At 39.9% G+C, this 14,820-nt stretch overlaps 1 protein-coding gene across 1 annotated transcript in view; it reads left to right on the top strand.

Annotated features, from left to right (window-relative positions):
• The window catches only part of ATRNL1 (attractin like 1), a gene marked incomplete in the record, with an annotated part of 6,064,901 nt that overhangs the window by 4,414,256 nt on the left and 1,635,825 nt on the right, over window positions 1–14,820 (top strand). The window contains 1 exon segment of the mRNA XM_044055896.1: window positions 13,882–13,943. Coding sequence (XP_043911831.1) covers window positions 13,882–13,943 — 62 coding nt within the window.

The raw sequence follows: 14,820 nt of genomic DNA, 5'->3' as shown, positions 1-14,820 counted from the left end.
ACCGTTGGGCAAAGGTGTCAGTGCACGAGTAGTTTTCCAAGTTAATGGCAGGGTAGTTGAAATCACCCAGTATTAGGGTGTTTGGTTGTATATTAATATTTTCCAGTATGTTTAGAAAGGTGTAGTGAGAATCTTGGAGCATGATGTGGGATCTGTAGCAGGCTACAATTTGGATTGCAGTCTTACCTAGTGTTAGTTGCACCTGGAGAATTTTGGATGCATTTTGTTGAGCATCTAGCCTGGAGCTGTGAATATCCTTAGTAAATATGGACACTGCTCCACCTTTAGTGTTTTGGTCCTGGTTTTGTGGCTGAAAAGTGTAGTAAGAGTTGTAGCCTGGTATTGCATGGGTGCTCTCTGGAGCCTTGAACCAGGTCTCAATTACTGCACAGATATAGATGTTCTCCATTTTTAGGAGTGCCTCAAGAGAGTGCATTTTGAGGTTTAGACTTCTAGCATTGAGTAGCATTACCTTCAGATTTTTCATACTTGTACCTGTTATGGTGGTGGTTTTGTCCTTTGAGCCTTGCCTAAAAGAGGCACTATAGGGGTGGCAAGAGCCTTAGCCAGTAACCTGAATCCCAGGTGCGACAGGTGCAGACCATCTCTGGCAAAGCATCGTGGTTTGTTGATCATGTCATCCCAGGCAGACAGATACTGGATCCCCTTTGAATGACAGAAGGTATTGCAGAAGAATGCCAAAAAAGCTGAAAAGTTAGGTGTACAAAACAGTGATGCAACCAGTACTACTGAATGGCACAGAAACCTGGGCATTAAAGGCAAAACGGTTGAGGATGCTGGAGGTGATGGAAATGAAGTGCCTGAGACAGGTGGTAGGATGCACTCTGTGGAAATGAGGATATAAGAGCAGAAGCCAGAATATCTCCAATTCAAGAAAATATCAAAGAGCAAATTATGATGGTTTGGGCACGTGTACAGGAAAGCAGAGGAGAATCTGCTGAGGAAGATTTGGGACAGACAAGCACCCCCTTTGTGATAACAGTTCTTCAAAACTAACATTATGGACAGTTGGACAACCCCTGTTTCTCTTGCCAGCCTTGTTGACTTGAGTCTCCTGAGGCAGTGTGGCAACTGCCTTATGTACAGTGACAACCCCCTACCAATAACTCAGTCTAGTACAGAGTGTGAGAGATGCATCTACACCATAAATCTTGAATCCCTGCTCTCTAGCACTTGAAACAGTAACACTGAAGAAGTTGTCAACCCACCCACCACTACTCATGCACATAGAACCACTACTCATAGACACAGTATGCATCCAACACATAAATCAACATACAAGGAAGTTCTGTCAAACAACTTACCAAAATACCAGAGACCTTCAAAACACAAGACTTCTGCAACTAACATAGTTCCCACAGCACAGAAGACCCACAACAACACCAGTGTCTCAACTACCATTCCCTTAAGACGTAACACTAAAAAAAAAAATGTTATCACTGGAGACTACATAGTGAGACACACAGATGTCCTACTCACCAGGTTAGATAAGAAGAAAGTCACAGTCAGCAGCTTGTCCATTGCCAGAATTCATCAGATCATGCATGCACTCGGGTTTCTCAGCAACAACTACCATTGTGACTCTGTCATAGCTCATGGAGTTAACGACCTGAGCTACATCTCACTGGACTATATGAAGAGAGACATGACTGAGCCCCTCTGAGTATGTGTCCCAGGCAGGTATACCCCTACCCTCGCTTAGAATGATGCCACAGTATAAACAAAAAATGTTTGATTCTATAATCTGCTTAGTTTTCATTGTCATTCAAAGAGGGATCCAGTTTCTGTCAGCCTGGGATGACAGGGTCAACAAACCTCACTGCTTTGCCAGAGATAGTTTGCACCTGGCACCACCAGGCTTTTGGCTGCTGGCAAAGGCTCTTGCCTACCCCATAGCCCCTTTTTTAGGCAAGGTCTCAAAAACAAAATTGCAAATGTGAAAATTGCCAGTCATAACAAAATAAGGGCCATGCTGCTAAACACTAGGAGCCTAAACCAAAAACTCCACATCCTGGAAGTACTCCTATCACTGGAGGATGTAGTTGTCTGTGTAGTCACAGAAACCTGGCTGAAGTCCTCAGAGAATACCCCAGCCTTGCAAGGCAACAGTGCCTTCGACACCTTCAGACCAGAAAACGAATGTGTGAGAACCAATGGAGGTGGTATTTTTATCTATATTAGAGATAAATTCACTTTCCGACTAGTTAGAGCAGACAACTCCAGAGAGTTACTGCAAGTTCAGGTTACTGTGGGTAAGAGCCAAGTCATAGATAGTTATAGACCCCCCTCCATGAATCATGATGTGCACAAGGCCTACTTGCCCAAACTGGAGTCAATCCAAATATTGCCGAGCACTCAGCTCATGGGGGATTTTAATTGTCTCACCATCAGCTGGGAAACCTACTGTAGCCGTAACTCACTAGTGCAAAAGTTCCTTGACTTTAACTCAAATGCCCTGGAACAAATTGTTCAAACTTCAACAAGAAGAACAAACATACTAGATTTGGTCCTCACTAACATGACAAACAGATGCGTCACTGCAGCTGTCAGACCCTCATTCGTTAAATCTGACCACAAATCAGTTGCCTTCAGTCTGGCATTAGCATCAGAACTTGCAAAGGGTAAAGTCAGACTAAAAAACTTCACCAAGGCAAACTGTACCCTTCTAGAGGAAGATATAAACATATTCAAATTCTCACCCCCAGCTGAAAGTGGTAACTACACCAAAGCTTACACTAAAGCCTTGTACAATCACTTGTGTACGTGTATAGACTCAGCTGTTCCAGAAAGAATCAATCCAGACACCCAAGTAAAAACAAGCACCCACCCTGGTGAACATCCAGCATCAACAAACTTTTCAACAAATGCAAAATGTTGCTGTCTAAGAAAATTAAAGTATGGCCCAGCAATGGAAATGCTCCCTCCTCAGCCTCAACAGGCATATAAGATGTCAAATCCTCTAAGGGTAATGTTGAAAAAAACTTAGCAATGACAGCTAAGGATAACCACAAGGCCTGTGACAGCTACATATGTCACCTAAAAGGTTGAATTCAGGCATGTGCTGAACTAGTGACTAACAGTATCTTATGCACACACACACACACACACACACACACACACACACACACACACACACACACACACACACACACACACACACACACACTGAACCTGCAGAGGAAGCAAACCTGCTGTCGGAGAAATTTTGTGAAAAATTCACTCCCTTATCTCCTGCAAACTTACCACAAATCTTGCCCCCAACTGCCCCCCACCCTGCATATCTGAGGAGCAAGTCAGTAAAGCCTTGTCTAAGCAAAAAAAAACAGCCTCTGTGGGGCCAGGTGGCATCGCAGGTTGTCTAAGCAAACTAAAACATGAACATCCCATTAAGTACCCTATTCAATCACAGCCTATATTCCTGTGGAATGGAGAACAATAACAGTTATTCCCCTCCACAAAGGTGGCTTAGCAACAGACCTGTGGAATTATATACCCATAAGTCCGACCAGCTTCATCTGTAAGGCCATTGAACTCATAAATAAAGACATAGGTGACTTCCAAACCCTGGATCCAACCCAATTTGGCTTCATCAAGGTCAGATCCTGCCTGTTAAACCTAGTGAATTTCTTGGAAAATATGACCAGGGCAGTTCTGTGCACGCAGCGTATACTGGATATAAAAGTGTACACACCCCTGTTAAAATGCAAGGTTTTTGTGATATAAAAAAATGAGATCACAATAAATCATTTCAAAACTTTTCCCACTTTAATGTGACCTATAACCTGTACAATTCAATTGAAAAATAAACAAATCTGTTAGGGGAAAAACATAAAAAAATAAAAAAATGTACAATAAGCTGGTTGCATAAGTGTGCACATCCATAAACTAATACTTTGTTGAAGCACCTTTTGATTTAATTACAGCATTCAGTCTTCTTGGGTACACACACGCCATCAATTAAAGAGACTCTGATTAACCCCAAATAAAGTTTAGCTGCTCTAGTAGGATTTTCCTGACATTTACTCAGTTGCCTGCTACAGCAAAAGCCATGGTTCCCAGACAGCTTACAAAGCATCAAAGGGATCTCATTGTTGAAAAGTATCAGTCAGGAGAAGGGTGCAAAAAATTTCCACAGCATTGGATGTACCATGGAACACAGTGAAGACAGTCATCAAAAAGTGGAGAAAATATGGGACAATAATGACGTTGCAAAGAACTGGATGTCCCACCAAAATTGGTGAAAAGACAAGATGAAAACTGGTCAGGGAGGCTGCCAGGAGACCTACAGCAACACTGAAGGAACTGCAGGAATTTATCGCAAGTACTGGTTGTGTAGTACATGTGACAACAATCTCCAGTATACTCCATATGTCTGGGCTATGGGGTAGGGTTGCAAGACAGGATCCTTTTCTTACACAGAAAAACATCCAGGCCTGCCTAAAATTTGCAAAATAATACATCAAGTATCCCAAATACATGTGAGAAAATATGTTATGGCCTGATGAGACCAAGGTTGAACTTTTTGGCCACAACTCCAAAAGGTACATTTGGCACAAAAACAACACTTTACATCACCAAAAGAACATTATCACCAAGGTGAAGCATGGTGGTGGCAGTATCATGCTTTGGGGTTGCTTTTCTTCAGCTGGAACTGGGGCTTTAGTCAAGATGGAGGGAATTATGAACAGTTCTAAATACCAGTCACTTTTGGTCGAAAACCTTCAGGTGTCTGCTAGAAAGCTGAAGATGAAGAGGAATTTTACCTTTCACCATGGCAATGACCCCAAGAATACATCCAAATCAACAAATGAATGGCTTCGCCAGAAGAAAATTAAAGTTTTGAAATGGCTCAGCCAGAGCACAGACGTAACTACAGTAGAAAATCTGTGGGGTGACCTGAAGAGGGCTGTGCACAAGAGATAGCCTTGCAATCTGACTGATTTGGAGCGCTTTTGCAAGGAAGAGTGGGCAAATATTGCCAAGTCAAGATGTGCCATGCTGATAGACTCCTACCCAAGAAGTCTGAATGTTGTAATTAAATCAAAAGGTGCTTCAATAAAGTATTAGTTTAAGTGTGCGCACACTTATGCAACCAGCTTATTGTATATTTTTTATTTTTTATATTTTTCCCCTAACAGATTTGTTTTTCAATTGAATTGTACACTTTTTAGGTCACATTAAAGGTGGGAAAAGTTTTTAAATTATTTATTGTGGTCTCATTGTTTTATATCACAAAAACCTGGCATTTTAACAGGGGTATGTACACTTTTTATATCCACTGTACCTCGACTTGATCAAGGCCCTCAACACAATCCCACACTCATAAACTTGGCAAACTGAATGTACACTCCTTTGTTGTAAGATGGGTTGCCAGCTGGCTCTTGGACAGGTCAAATACACTAACAAAGTGGGTGACTCCATATCAATCAGCAGACCTGTCAACAGCAGGGTGCCACAAGGGTCAGTGCTGGGCCCCCTGCTGTTTGGTATGTACTTCTCAGAAGTTCAGGCCAAAACTTGGACGACTGCAAACTGGGTGTAATTATCAAATCCTCAAATTATATCAGTATACTCAAGTAGGGTCTCTTGCAGATCAGTGACTGGTGTATTAGTCATGGTCTCAAACTGAATCCAAAGAAATGCATCATGATTCCCTTCGGTAAAAACAATGTTTCTTCACACTATCAAATTAACAACAGTACCCTATGTACTTACGAAGTGGTAAGGGATCTGGGATCACAAGTTGACTGTGACCTAAACTTGGACCACCATATGTCTCCTATAGTAAGGAATGCTTTCTACGTAGCATGCTTGATTAGTAAAGGCATCACCTCTAGAGCAAAAGAGGTTATAACCCCTCTATAGTCATCACTAATCAAGCCCATAACGGAGTATAATGGCCCTTTTTGGCATGTTCTGTATAAAGCACCTACAGCAATTGGAGAAACCTCAGAGGTTCCCAGCTGAGAAGATCAAAGGTCTCCAGCATGTGCCTTACACAGACTGACTAATGTCCCTGTCACTATAGTCAGTATCGTATAGATGTGTTAGAGGAGTCCAATGGCTTATAAAGAAATCTCTGACTCAAACCTAATGAATTTGCTACACATTTGTAAATCAAACGGGAGTAGTGCCAGTCATTTCAGGGACCTAAATATGGCCTGCGACTTGAATAAGACATGCTTGAGGGACAGATTTGTCTCCCAGCAACTGCCGCGTCTTTGGAATTTACTGCCAATTCATGTGAAGCAGAGCACCTCTATGACACTGTTCAAAAGGAACCTGGACGAGTGCATGGGGCACCGTAAATTCTTACCTGGGATAGCATCCATGACCCTCTTGGACATAGGCAGTCATTACTAAATACAATCCTGGGTATTGACTGGAGTATCATTGGTATTACATTGGGATGAAACGGTTAGGCTTGAAATGACCTCCGGGTCGATAGTCTAGAGATCTCCTTTGATCCAGTGGTGGTGGTGGTGATGATTTATTGTGTTTTTAACATATTTCCTTTAGGCTTATTTCTTTAACATTATTTGCTCTGGCCTTGACCACTGTCATCTGTAGAGGAATTTGCTAAGCTTGTTGTACAATGACCCAATGACTAAAGTATGAACAGTGTTCAGACTCATGGAAAGGTTTCCATAGCATATACACAAGTCCAACGCCTAATTTCTAGTAAGTGTGACAAACCTAGTCACAGTATGTGTGACTTTCTGAACAACAGAACTTAGTTGGAGTATGATTCCGTCTCACTGCTTTTATTTAACAGCAGTACCTCCCATCCTGTTAGGAAACAACTGAGGATTTATCCTCAGCCAGCATATTGTACCCATGAGGGTGCAATCTGAGGGCATAAATACAAAAAAGATAGGCAAAATTATGGTTATATACTGAATTTAGTAAAAAAAAAAGATGTTTAAGTTTTTTCTTAAAGCAAGTCTGTTGGGCACATATGAAACTGCTTCCTACAAAGCTTTTTTGCTGATGCATTTTCACAGATATATGTAATTGGTTTACTTCATATTATCACGTTTTGTAACATATCTATACATAAGTAGTATACAGCTGTTCAACAGAAAGAACAGGTATTTCACAGATTTAATATATAAACTTCAAAACAACTAGCTCAACAATAGCTTTCACACAACTTGCTTCATCATCTTTAAAACTTGCAAAAACAGAGCAATTTAAATAACCTCATTCAGTGACATCATTCTCATTAACATAATCACATCTTAAAGGCAAACAAATCAGTGCCAATCAAACATCTTGGTTTAAAACAGTAAAAACATGCATTATTTCAGTGGTCGCATTTTTAAAAAGGGTTTTAAATTATACATTTCATTGAAACCTGGTAGCTGATAATGCCTTAAAATATTCATCCATTTTACATCTAGAGCTTCTGTTCTGCTTACCAAATCCCCACCTCTGTCACAGTTCTTAACCACTTATAAATCTGCAAATTTAAAGTGGTCTTTCATCATTCCCTATTGTATGCTTTGTAAACCATTTGCCTTCACTAAACTCGTTATGTCTGACGTATGTCCAATAATCCTTTCTTTAAGTTTCACTTGACATGGTAACCAACATAAAATCCAAAGTGAACAGAGAGTTAGCAAGAGCTGGAACCCAATGGTGGTAAATTTCTTTATTAAAAAAAGAACAGAAAAGCAATAGGCAAATTCAGTCAAGCGCTTTCATCCTGCTGTTGCAGGACTTCAGTTTTGATGACAAACCACATTAAGCACCCTAAGCCAAGATTCAAACAGGAGAAAGAGGAGGATTTGTATTATCCTTTACTTTGAAGTTTCAAACTTGCCAGCAGTGCCCTGGAGGCACTGAGTACATTTGGTTTCTTTTTCTGCTTAATGATATTTGTGTTTTACCGCTAATAAAATTACCTAATTTGGGCAATCAAGTAGCTGCATTTCTTGCTGTTAAGAAATGTTCCTCATTGCTGTGTCATACGGTAATTTCACATACCTTATTCTGCGCTTTATACAGGACTTTTTCTCCACTCTCTCCTCACAGCTCACCATCAGTTTTCCCACTGGGTCCTTTTCCATTCCTGGACTTAAATATACTCCGGTCCAGTAAAGTCACTGTGTTTCCTGGTACAGCATCTTGTTGCCACTGAGGAAGGCCATTTCCTTCCCCCATGCACACCTATTAAAGGCCAGGGGGGAGACATCCAATGGGGGGCATACAAGTGTAGCATGTTGCCTCCACAGCGGTTCGGACAGGGCCCTTTGTCTATTCCCTCTTTTGGAAAATGTACTCCTGCATGTCTCCAACCTGTACTAGGGATCAAATTCAAGATGACCCCCCCCCCCACCTGGAGTGGTATTCCTGTCCATAACATATCACCACATTAAACAAGTGTACCAATAATTGTACACTGCTTACCTAGGCTGAGGTCAGGGCTTTATTCCTCTTTGTCATGTTTATTTATTTATTTTATTTAACATTTGTTAACCGGGAATGTCCACTTGGAACAAAGCCAATTTTCAGTGGAGGCCTGGGGAGAAATGCTCGAGACACATGTCTTTGTAATGTGGGAGGAAACCGGAGCACCTGGAGGAAACCCACACAAACACAGGGAGGACATGCAGATTCCACACAGAAGGCACCCCAACTGAGAATCGAACCGGAGAACCTCTTGCTGTGAGGCGACAAAGCTACCGTTGCACCACTGTGCCATCGTTATTTATTTATTTGACATGTGTTTACCAAGAAAGTCTGACTGGGTCAGGAACCCATTTTCAGAGGAGGCCCGGGGAGAAAAACTCCAAATGATACATAAAAGTTAAGACAATTTACAAGAACAAGATAAAAAAAACAAGTATTAAAGCCCACATTAATAATTGAATACTAAATAAGTACAGAGAGGTGAATGCAATAATAAATACAAAATAAGTACAGAGAGGTAGATGCAATAATAAATACAAAATAAGTACAGAGAGGTAGATGCAATAATAAATACAAAATATGTACACAGAGGTAGATGCAATAATAAATACAAAATATGTACACAGAGGTAGATGCAATAATAAATACAAAACAAGTACACAGAGGTAGATGCAATAATAAATACAAAACAAGTACACAGAGGTAGATGCAATAATAAATACAAAATATGTACACAGAGTTAGATGCAATAATAAATACAAAATAAGTACAGAGAGGTAGATGCAATAATAAATACAAAATAAGTCCAGAGAGGTAGATGCAATAATAAATACAAAATAAGTACAGAGAGGTAGATGCAATAATAAATACAAAATAAGTACAGAGAGGTAGATGCAATAATAAATGCAAAATAAGTACAGAGAGGTAGATGCAATAATAAATACAAAATAAGTACAGAGAGGTAGATGCAATAATAAATACAAAATAAGTACAGAGAGGTAGATGATGATCTGTGTTTTTTAGGACATTCTGTGGTAATAGTTTCCACTGTTTGGCTACTTTGAAGGAAAAGAGAGTCACCAAAGTAATTATGGGACTTTGTAACCTTGAGTATAAATTTATCGGATGATCTAAGGGTCCTGGGGTTGGTATTTAGTTACACTAGGTTGGAGAGTGCAGGGCAGTTTTTAGGTTTATGGGTAATAGAGTGGGCAATGGTGAGTATAAGTTTATCGGATGAACTAAGGGTCCTGGGGTTGGTATTTAGTTGCACTAGGCTGGAGAGTGCAGGGCAGTTTTTAGGTTTATGGGTAATACAGTGGGCAGTGGTGAGTATAAGTTTATTGGGTGATCTGAAGGTTCTGGGGTTGGTATTTAGTTGCACTAGGCTGGAGAGTGCAGGGCAGTTTTCAGGTTTGTGGATAATACAGTGGAGAGCAGTGAGCTGATTGACCAATAACAGATTGGGAAATTCAAGCCAGTGTAGTTTTTGAAAAGCAAGGCAATGATGGGTCCTGTTGGGTATATTAGCAGCAAATTTTGCTATTTTGTTATAGCAGGAATCAAGTAGATGTAAATCAGACTTGTGCAGGTTAGTGAAAAGTTGAGAACAGCAGAGAAGAGTAAATAGGAGGTGGGATCTGGCTGTGGCTAGTCTGGCATTTTGAGTAAAGTAAGGTTTGGCCCTATATAGAGCACCAAGTTTGATGTGAACGTTTTTTACTGTAAGTGATATGTGTTTATTGAATGCTCGGTTGTTGTCTATTGTTTGGTTAACTGATTCTCTTACAGTGCCATTAGTGGAGTAGATGGAGAGAGGAGATGAGTTTGCCTTGGATTTCCTTCTGGAGAAGATCATTAACTTTTTTGTTTGGGTTTAGGATGAGTTGAAGTTCATTTAGGTAATTTTAAATATCTATAAATGATTTTTGTAGTTTATCCTGGAGTTCTTGGGGTGTGGGAGCAGAGCAAGTAAGAGTAGCGTTGTCAGCATATTGAATAATAGATGCAGATTTAGTGGCAGTGTTTAGACTATTTGTGAGTATAATAAATAGGAGAGGGCCAAGGATGGAATCCCAACAGAGACTGGGGGGCATGTGGAGAGTTTATTACCCTATTTAGTTGCCTGTTGTCAATTAGTAGGATAGCTAATGAACCACTTGAGAGCTGTAGAGTATAGGTTGAAGGAGGCTAGAATGTTGAGTAGTAGTTGGTGGGATATCATATCAAAAGCTTTGGACATATCAAGGAATATAGTAGAGACTAGTTGTCCATTGTTTTTGAGGAGGTTGATGTAGTTAGTGAGACTTATGATGGCTGTGGAGGTACTGTGTTTTCGATGGAAGCCGTGCTGTGATAGATTATTTGTAATGAGGTGGTGTAGGAGCTGCTTATAGATACATTTCTCTAAGATTTTGGCTAGGGGTGAGAGAACGGCGGTGGTCTATTAATTAGAGAGATCTTTAGATGAGCATACCTTGTGGGGGGTGATATGTGATATTTTCCATAGTATGGGAACATATTGTTCTGCGATGGAACAATTGATTAGGATAGATGCGGGATAGGCGATGGGGCTTGCAGCAGGTTTTAAGAAGTCACTAGGGAGTTGGTCACCTGCTAGACTGGCAGGTTTTAGTTTTGATTAGAGTTTTTTGATATAAGAGGTTTATATGGGTTCAAAAGAGAAGTAGTTGGGTTTAGAGTTAGTGGAGGTAGGCACTGTAAGGGGTTGGTTAGATTTGTTGTTGTTTAAAGGTGATAGTTGTGATGAAATGTGAGTTAAATTGGGATGCTAAACATTCAGTGCTATTTGTTGTAGATGGTGCAGGGGTAGAGGTTTTGCCAGGGTTGCGGAGGTAGTTAAGATTTTGCCAAATTTTTTGTGGGTTATTTATGTGTTTTTGCTGATAAGGTAGAAAATAAGTTTTTTGTCAGATAATATTTGCTTCTTAGATGGTGTAGTTGTTTGTAAGAGGTGTGGTTTTCTGAGGTTTTGGAGGTCTGATAAGCAGTCTAAGCTCTATCCCTTTCTTTATTGAGAGATTTAGCATTTTTGGTTATCCAAAGTCGGTTTTGGCTTTGAAGCAAAATTGTTTTGTTGGAGCGATGTTATTAAGGATGTTGAGGAAGGTATCATTAAAATATTGAACAACTTGGTTTAGGTGGAATGATTTTAGAGGTGACCAGTTGCAGTTTTGAAGTAGGGAATTTAAGATGCTAGAGGAAACGTTTATTTTCTTGTGTACGTGTTTGAAAATGACATTACGGGGGGGGGGGTGAATGTGTTTCCTTACTTGAAAGGTAGGGGAGTGATCACTGAGAGAATCAGGGAGGCACCCAGCATGGTTTGTGAAGTTGGGCTTATTGGTTAGTATCCAGTCTAGAATAGATTCTTAGTGTGTTTATCTATTCTAGTGGGGAAGTTCATAGTTTGGGTGAAATTGAATAGATTCATAAAATTGCAGGGGTTGTCAGATGAGCAAGATAGCCAGTCCAAGTTGAAATCGCCTAGCACTATAGTTTCTTGGTTGAAAGTAGAGGATGCCCAAGATAGGAGACTTTCAGTGGCAGGTAGATTATTTCCTGGTGGTAGGTAGGAGGCAATAAGTATGATTGGTTTATGTGGATTTACTTCAGATCAGGTGGTTAGAATTTCTGCTTCTGATAGATCAGGGGGAGTACAGATACATTTTTCAATTCTGAGAAAAGTTTTATACATGACGGCAATGCCTCCACCACACTTGTTCAGCCTGTCTTATCTAATAATATTATAATCACTAGTATTTCCTCATCTTTAATGTGGAGTTTTAGCCATGTCTCTGTACTAATTACTATATCAGGAGTGTAGGTAGCTAGGGCTGTATGAAATTCACTAGTGATACTTCTGAAGTTAAAATTAGTTATGAGCAAGTCTGATTTGGAATTTTTTAGGGGAAGAAGGTGGAGGGTAGTATTGGCAGGTGTCGTGGGTGTTATTGGCTGGGGTGGGAGTAGCTGTGTGAGTCCTGAGTTAGGACGTATGTCAGCTTGGAGTTTGATTTCTGTTAGCGAGTGTAGAAGAAGAGAGAGTTTGAGCTTGGATATTAGTCGATGAAATAAGTCTGGATAGAAGGGAGGGTTAGGGGTATGGACATATTTACAGTGGAAGAGTAACATGTTACAGTTAGTGTAGAGGTTAGAACAGATGTGAAAATGGATATTTGGTTTTGTATGGTATGTAATAGTGGGGAGTATAGGAGAAGGGTATGTGTTATGTTTGATGTGATGAAGGTAGTGGAGTGGGAGGCTAGGTAGAAGGTAATGAGAAGGAGAGAGTTGCTCAGAAGAGTGGTGATAACTGACATGGTGAAGAGCAGAGAAATAGGAGAAAAATATGGGTGGGTTGGTGTGTTACGTTAAGTAAAGAGAGAAGTGTATTGATAAAATGATGTGGTAGGTGTGAGAGAGTAGTGTGAGGGATGAAATAATGGTTAGTGAGGTGGGAGGGGGGAAAGTGAAAGAAATAAGTGATTGTGGGTGTGTTGCATTAGGTAGCTGCATATTATAGGTTAATGAGTTAGAATGTGTGGTTTAATTTAATTATAAATTTAGGGACAGTGGGGGTGGGTGGGAATGGGGGTAGGATAGGAGAGCGGAGTAAGCCCGAGCAAAGCGAGGGCAAACAGAGCATGTTCAGTTGAGCCCAAAGGTAAGCACAGTCCAGAAACAATCGGTAAAAAATCTTTAACAGAAAAAGGCTTTGCACTGTTAATAGTAAGAAAAAAAGTTTATGCCCAACTGTAATCTATGCATGATTTATCTTCTTTAATAATCATAGCAAGAACTGGAATGGCTTTTATGAAGTGTTGTCAGATGACTGGAAAATGTATGGTTAGGTTTTCATTGCTCTTAGATAATACTTGTTAGTGAATGTCAGTGCACTTTTTAGATATGACATTCTTTCAGCCTACAGGCAAACCTGTGCTTGCTACTATAATGGAGTATTAGTATATGTGTACAGGAAGCTGGAAAAAATTCTAAAATGGGATAGTTACTTTACAGGTCTGAGTACAGAAGTGGACACATGAGAGATTCAATTGTTTCACCTCTTAGATTTCAGGCTAGAATTTGTTATCTTGGTGAACTTGTCTGGTACCACCCTACCAAAGGCACTTCATAGCCCATGTAATAGGTCACCATAATGTGCTCTTAGCTGGAGACCAACCATTTAAGTAGATTGTATTCTGTAGTGAGTGATGCAGACTTCCTATCTTTCCATGACTGTTCATTCTGAACTTTGTTTCAAAATTGATTTTAATGTCACTTACTAAAAATGATAAATTTCAGTGTGACTTGTGTTGTATTCAAAAAGTGTGTTGAACTAATGTGTGATTTGCTTTTAACAGAGTGTGTTGAGTACAGTTTTCATGTTTGTAATACAATCAATTTTGTTTCTGTGCTTTACAGATCGCTTTCTCTCAGCACAACAGTATCATGGACCTTGTGCAGTTCTTTGTCACTTTTTTCAGGTAAGGATCCTCTCATAAAACTGTAACAATATTGTCTTTTCTGTGCAGTCAAAAACTGATTTAGTTGACATCCTCATATGCAAACCAAAGAGTGTTTTGTGGGCATTTTATCAGCAAACATTTATATATGTTATCAAAGTTTCATTGATGGTACTTGTGCATTTCACCACATTCTTGCACCTTAATTACTTTTTTGCTCCATGAACATTTTATTATTTGACTCAGCTTGAGAGTCAGATACATAACGTGCCAGCAATATCAACAGAAATCACTGTATATTATGAAAGATGATGTCATTTTAGACTAAGGCAGTTGGAATGTCAGTGACAAAGCTATAGGCTGCTTCTGTTGCATAAGAGAGTCAGTGTTGCATGTGATGTAACCTCTCCAGGCTTGTTGATTTATACAAAGATATAGATTAGTGTGATATGCTCAGAGCTCTAAATTCAAACATTAAGTGGATGTTTGTAAAACTCATCACTGATCTTTTTCGTCTTAAGCTTTATGAACTATATTTCTTATTTTTTGACATGGGACTGTCATGATAGATGAGCATTAATTTACACTTGTATGCTGTTTAGTATTTAAACTGTCATGCATGCATACAAACAGCCTTTATTCTTTCTTTCAGTCATTCTTTCCTTATCAGATAATATATGTATCTTGTTTAGGGTCATGGGAGAAGGTAGATCCCATTTCTGCATACACTGGGCATAAACAAGAGCACTAATTCTGGACAGGATGCCTGTCTATCACATACAGAAACACTCACTCAGTTATTCCTGTGGACAGTGTGAAGGGGCAACATTAATGCTTTCAGCATGTCTATGTAAATAACAGCACCAGGTGAAGGTGGGGGGGAGGGTAGATACTCTGC

The sequence above is a fragment of the Protopterus annectens genome, chromosome 14.part0, assembly GCF_019279795.1.
Source record: "Protopterus annectens isolate FY-2018-M chromosome 14.part0, PAN1.0, whole genome shotgun sequence".
Classification (NCBI taxonomy): domain Eukaryota; kingdom Metazoa; phylum Chordata; order Ceratodontiformes; family Protopteridae; genus Protopterus; species Protopterus annectens.
The sequence above is the reverse complement of the archived record's forward strand: the minus strand, read 5'-3'. Positions and strand labels throughout refer to the sequence as shown.